This window comes from Nymphaea colorata, chromosome 14 (genome assembly GCF_008831285.2).
Source record: "Nymphaea colorata isolate Beijing-Zhang1983 chromosome 14, ASM883128v2, whole genome shotgun sequence".
Taxonomy (NCBI): Eukaryota; Viridiplantae; Streptophyta; class Magnoliopsida; order Nymphaeales; family Nymphaeaceae; genus Nymphaea; species Nymphaea colorata.
The window spans coordinates 2,540,698-2,547,202 of record NC_045151.1 but is presented as its reverse complement, the minus strand read 5'-3'; the positions used below and the strand labels follow the sequence as shown (position 1 = coordinate 2,547,202).

The following is a 6,505-nucleotide window of genomic DNA, read 5'->3' as shown; positions in this document are numbered from 1 at the left end:
TTTCTGGCTTACTGTCATTGTGACTAATGATTTGTCTTGTTTAGGAATGTGATTCGACTGATCTCTAGTGTAATAGACGGACTCCACATATGGAGGAATAAGTCAATTGTTTACCATTGAAGTGTCCATCGTTTTGAAGATATCTATGCAAGGGGAGCCATAGATTTATCCTCTCCTTTCCTCTGATGTCAAATGGGGGAATCCCTTTCTTCCGGTGCACGAGGGAGACTCATTGCCTCATAGAAAGCTAAAGTTTCCTCCCAACTCCTTATATATTTAAGGTACATTATCTTTATTGGTTTGTATGAATAGAAAAGCTAATATCATTGCTCAAGTGAAGGTCGAAGCCTCTCTCTTCCTCATCCCTTTAGAGTCTAGGGTTTCTTTCGAGAGTCGTTTCACCATCTCAAAGTGAAATGGCGTGAGGCACAAATCACCCTCCTTATATAAGGGCATTTAATCCTATATCCCTCCAATTCTAGTATGAATTAACCAATCTACATCAAAATTGATAGCAAACATGTTTGATTCAATGCCACGGGACAATTTTTAAATATTTTAGGAATAATTCATGTAATTTTCTATTTACCCTTTCAACAAATGGTTGATTTTACCTTTTTTTTTTGGCAGATTCATAATAACCAATTTTTACAACGCTGAATTGAGGAGATGAAGCTCTATTTGAGTTAAAAAAAAAAAAAAAACAAAATGAAAATCTTTTATTATACAATAAACTTTGAAAAAAAATATTGAATATGGATCGGGCGGCCTGTGAAAGTTCTTCGATTCTGATCCGATTACGGACCAGTTTTATCAGGGCCAGACTCGTCGAAGTCATTAAGCAAGCGTGCACAGAGCAAGAGAACGAGGGAGGAGGGATGTCATCGTCTCTGCTTCGCCGGCTTGCGCCACGTCTTTTGAGATCGACCGATCCATCGTCATCTACGCTCGCCAATCCCGCTGTGCTCTTTCTGCAACCGACATTAAGGGCCTTCTGTAGCGCCACCGCCACCTCCACCATCCCGGAAGACTCTTCCGACGCTATCCACCTTACAGACAACTGTGTTCGAGTAGGCTTCAAATCTCGCTTGCCGTTCGTTTCACCGTTCAATTCTTGTGTTTCAGCCTTTGAATTATCTTCCCGCTGCCAACCACTTTCTTTTGCCTTCTATTGCAAAAAAAGTGCCCTGTAAAATTGGAAACCGATTTTTGGTCATTGAATTAGTTTGCGGCCATCGTTTTCACAGTTATGCGGGAGACTTCGTGGAAGTTAGGGGAACTCTGAATTTGTGTGTTGCTTATTTACTAATGTTCTCCGTAAGCTAATCGAAATTGCAACTCTTTGCAGCCATGCGTTGCTAAGAGGATTATTTTCTTGAGGTCCTTTTTTTACTCGTCAATTTTTTTTCTCTTGTTGCGTTCATTTCGTTATTTCAATTTCTAACACGCAAGTTCGGCATACTTCCAGAGATTGAAAGAGCTGCATGCCAAGGGCGAGCTAGTGGACGGTAAAATGCTTCGTCTAAGTATTGAGACTGGTGGGTGTTCGGGATTTCAGTATGTTTTCCTCCTTGATGACAAGAAAAACCCTGATGACAGGTACCTCCTGTTCCTTCAAATTTAAAATTTAGAAGCTCATCTTCTTGTATTCCCATTCTATTTCAAGCTCGTGAAGGCAATCGAGCTGGGGGTACTAGGTCTTCCTTTCCTTTACAGGGTAGGGTAGTTACAAGTAAATGTCGATTAACAATGTGCATTTAGGAATGCTCAAGAGCACGTAGTCATGCACGTGATAGTGTTTATAGCACAAGATGCAATAGCAAAGAAGATGCGTTCGATATAACATCAGACATTAACTTGATAAAAGCATTTAATGCAGTGTCTTTCGTATTTTTTATATTTGAGTTTGTTTAAATAAGGAAGACATGAATTAGTCATTTCCGGTTCATGTGCATAGTTAAAAGTTGAAACTGAAGTTACTGACATTGTTCTTGACAATTCCTCGAGTTGGTTTTCCTCCAGACTTTATTTCTAAAATTGGCTTTCCTCAGGAAATTCCCAGAAGAATTAAAAATAAAAATTCATAAAAATTTTCAAAGCGGGTATAGAATAAATATGATATATTGGTAGTTCTGCTTCCACACACATAAGAGAAAAAGACATTACAAAGGTTTTCAAACATCAAGCAAATAAACCGGGGGACCTGTTATGCTCAAAATGTGTAAAAAACATCTTTTCAAGTATTGTTTCATAAATTAAGTCATAATATCATGATATTACTGCAATAATAATTTGGAACGATATGTTAAATGTCATGCAAGAACTTCCAATTATTATGGGGAAGCTTCAAATTGGCAATGTTATTGGAGGTATTTTCAAATTATTGCATGATTGTAGTTGAAACTCATAAGACCAGGTTGTGATTACGAATGTGAATGCTCACCTTCACTAATTAGCAGAGATTGGCCCATGGATTATGCTTTTCCAATGTAAAAATATAATTCTTCAAGGAATGAAAAGTTGATGCATCGCAGGCTGTCAAAATTTTTAAGCCCATGGAAAAGCCTATAGACATTCTACATGATCAGATCATGTGATTAAAGTGCAGCAGTTCTCTACCTAAGCATGTTGATCACATTTGGATGGTCAAATCCAACAGAAAATGTAAAAGTAAGGAATCGGTTTTTCCGATGAATAAAGAAGCAGGGTGAATGAAGTTTTTCTCACTAATCGATGTGCAAGATCGATATCAGTTTACCTAGTCTTGCAACTAATCGATGCACAAGATTAATATTAGTTTACCTAGTGTCGCATGTGCAACACCACTCTAGCCACAAATTTCCTTGTTTGGCTTTCTAGTGAACTGCTGATGCTACACTAACCAGGAAGTTATTGGAACTTTGTACCTGTTATGTTTTCTCATTCAGCAGAACACCTAGCATGTAGCTCTGTCTGCATTCTTGTTATCCAATGCAGATCTGTATCTCAGCTAATCACGTTTACATGCAAGCATACATGCTGGCATGCACACAGACGCCAAATTATGATATAGTGCTTATGTATTACGATCAAAATGTATTACAGTGTTCATCTGTTAGAATAAAGAATGTCCATCAAAAGATAGCTTTGCCGTTTCAAGGGCCGTCATTTTATTTCTCATCCAATGTCTCTGATGCAGAACTTTCGAGAAGGATGGTATGAAATTGGTGGTCGATAACATCTCATATGACTTTGTTAAGGGTGCTACTGTTGACTATGTAGAGGAGCTCATCCGGTCTGCTTTCCTGGTTCGTTCACTCTTCTAGCCCAAATTGTTGCAGAATTTTATTGTGTTTGATAATTCTAGGTTCCAGGATCTGATGTATTTCATATTATCTGTTGTGTTACTGTCCACTTGTAACTATTTACATGCAACATAGATGGACAAATCCGGATGGCATATTTATCTATGACTATTTACTGCAGATTAAGAAATGACTCCTATATAAATATCTACTAAACTTGCATGGTGGAACGTGCTTCCATGTGTTTTGCTACAGACAGCATCTTAATATCTTACTTTTTTCCTCATTTGGTTATGACAGTGTGCTATCGATTTAATGATCTTCAATGAATCCATTTAATGTATGAAAAACCCTAATTTTTTACCTTACCTGAATTCAAGATGTGGAAAGGGAGGGGAAATGTCATGCATTCTCATTTGAAAGGTAAAACAAGAGGGTCAATCAGGAGAGAGAACAGTTGAGTCAAAATTTGTGGTTTTCACTTCCTAGTTTGAGAAGCCTCTTTATATTTTTCATTTCTCATTTTGTGCATGAAGTAGGCTAAGTGAAACCATTTTATTACACTGATATGCAGGCTTGTGTCAAGGGTGGATGAAAATGAATAGAAGAGTACCTAGAAATCCTTAGTTCTTCTTCTTAGGATAAGGTTAAAAACAAAGGAGATAAACACAGTCATACAATTTGTCCATCTTTTTGTCTTTCTATAGAAAGAAATTTATGGTGGTCTTGCAACATCTGAAACTTTATAAATGCATCTTGACATGGATAAGTGAACCTCTCAGTTCGAGCAGTTAGTATTGATAATATACTTTAGATCTTGTGTTCTCACTATTGTTTTGGTTAGGACTTGAGTTTCTATGACGTGCAATTTTGCATGACTAAACATGGTTAAGCAGAAGTGGGAAGATGAATGGCTAGCATTTGGAAGTAAACTTGTATACTACAGTTCAGCATGTAAACTTTTGTACCACAGTTCACCAAAAGACTGTTTGTGGTACAATAAACTAGATCTTTTAGCCTAGGGTTCTGCAAAACCCAACTCTTGTCCAGGTCTCATACCAAGTTTGGCTTGTTCAAGCTTAGACTGGGTTTGTTAAGTAGTTTCAGGCTTGAATCTGCCAATGAATAAGATCTGAACTTGCCATGCGGCTCATTTATCCAAATTAAGTGTGGCTGGTGTTACATTAATCTTCAACAAGCCATTAAACTTGGCATTCCTGTATCCAACTTAATGCCTAATGGTCCTCTTCTTATAAAAAAGGTAATCGTTTGAGGTAATAAAAAATAAGGAGATTTCATGGGCATCTCAAGGCATGCTCCCCCCTTCCCCTTCTAATGACCCTAGTACTGTTCAAATTGGGTTTAGAATTTGGATTATGGTCTTTTAAGATATTCAATTTTGGTGGACCTTACATGAGTGTCGTCTATGTCTCAAGTAATAAGATATATAAGCACCATTTTTCAATTATCTTAGATGACATGAACATGCTCACAAGTTGCCTGTGCTTTGGTCGGATTTTACAAGGAGGTACTTTATTTGATAACTTATTGCTCGCTTGATTACTTGCATCATTGATTGTGGTTGTTGATGGCTTGGCACAATCACTTCTACTATTTCCTGTTCAAGATGAGAAAGTGCCTGGTTACTTTTATGATTTGACAGTTCAAGATGAGAAAATTGCCCCAATCAGATGCCAGTTTAAGGGAAAAGTGCTTTCCTTACTAATCATGGTGTTCTTTTGTTGGCTCGCATCAGGACATTGAATGCATCATCAGCCATGTTTGCATCACAAAATCCTTACTGACTTGAGTTTTAAAATAAATGGAAACAGTGCAGGGATATCTTTTGAAGTCGGAAAAAAAAAAGCAACCTATTAATCCTGCCTCCACATGTGTGAGATGACACCACTAATATCTGTTTATGTGTGTGCATTCATACACCTGCGAGAGAGAGTGAGAAGGTGTCTGAGATAGAGTTCCAACTTCCAAGGTAGCACTACATGATTAAGTGGATTTGGAAGAGAAGGTTGTGAACATATAGCTCTAGATCCTAAAAGTGATTGAGAAGGGGTGTTGAAGAATCTTTCAGTTGTCCTGACAGGCACAGAGATTAGCCAATGCATTAGTATGTTAAGAGGATGCAGAATTCTCTCTCAACTAGTTATGGTTGTAGGTGGGAACCTACTTTTTGTGCTTTGTCAAGAATAATGTTGAATGTGGTTTGGCATTAGTTTGAAAAATGAAGCTTTATCTGCTGAATGATGTCCTGATGCATTGTGCACATGATCTACTTGTGTTTTACTTGCTTTATTTCTTCTTTTTTCCTTTCAGGTGACGACAAACCCAAGTGCCGTTGGTGGCTGTAGTTGCAAAAGCTCATTTATGGTTAAGTAGCTAAATCTTAATTTATGGAGTTAAGGATTTGTTTGTGCGATTTCTCTTCATGCTGTTTCGAAGCCTTTATGTGCCGAAGGGTTCCTTCTTAATTGGGACTTGCAGCCTGTATCGCCGGTGTTTATCATCCCCTTTTCTCAATTGTAACTTTTATATTTGAGTGGTCAGGAAAACCACTGATGTATCTCACTTTGTAAAATTCAGCAAAGTAAGCATGCTTTTGAATAAAAAAATTACTTGTATACGTAATCTAATTCTTGATTGAAACTGAGTTGGCTGTTTGATTACTTAGTTTCCTGCACATGCACGCAGACAACAGATGCACTAGAAGTGACATGTGATGCTGCCGTTTCTCTACATGGCCATCGTGACACGGTAGTAATGTGACTAGAAGCATCCTCGGATGCAATTCTGCATGAAGAGGCAAAGTATCATATAAGGGTTTACGAGCCTCCTCCTCTAAATGCGGTGATGGTAAAATGTATTTGATGTATGATATTACTTATCGTAGTCCTACTACCATTTTATTTGACCCCCTTGTAGTTAATGGTGAATCAATAGATTTTAATGCTGAAATTAGGAAGTGACTTCTTATTTCGAAGTTGGCGGAATGATTTGGTAACTTGTCCATGTTTAATTCCATGTCTGTCTTAATAATAAATTCAGACTCGTGCATGTGTGCAGTGTAATACTTAAACTGCCATTCATCTCATTAAATTGTAGGGTATATATTAAAGCCCCTCTCTATGTTCTGCTACCGTCTACTCGGTAAAAAAACAGAATAATTTGTAACCATGTGCTTTGTAGGTTTTCTACAGACTGTACTC

At 37.6% G+C, this 6,505-nt stretch overlaps 1 protein-coding gene across 1 annotated transcript; it reads left to right on the top strand.

Moving 5' to 3' along the window:
• The first annotated feature begins 833 nt into the window (after positions 1 to 833).
• On the top strand, positions 834 to 5,927 carry LOC116267436 (iron-sulfur assembly protein IscA-like 2, mitochondrial). The gene is made up of 4 exons (XM_031649150.2): positions 834 to 1,070; positions 1,469 to 1,599; positions 3,179 to 3,287; positions 5,616 to 5,927. Exons 1-4 carry the CDS (start codon positions 879 to 881, stop codon positions 5,676 to 5,678), a joined length of 495 nt encoding a protein of 164 aa, XP_031505010.1. The 5' UTR covers positions 834 to 878; the 3' UTR covers positions 5,679 to 5,927.
• The last annotated feature ends 578 nt before the right edge of the window (positions 5,928 to 6,505 follow it).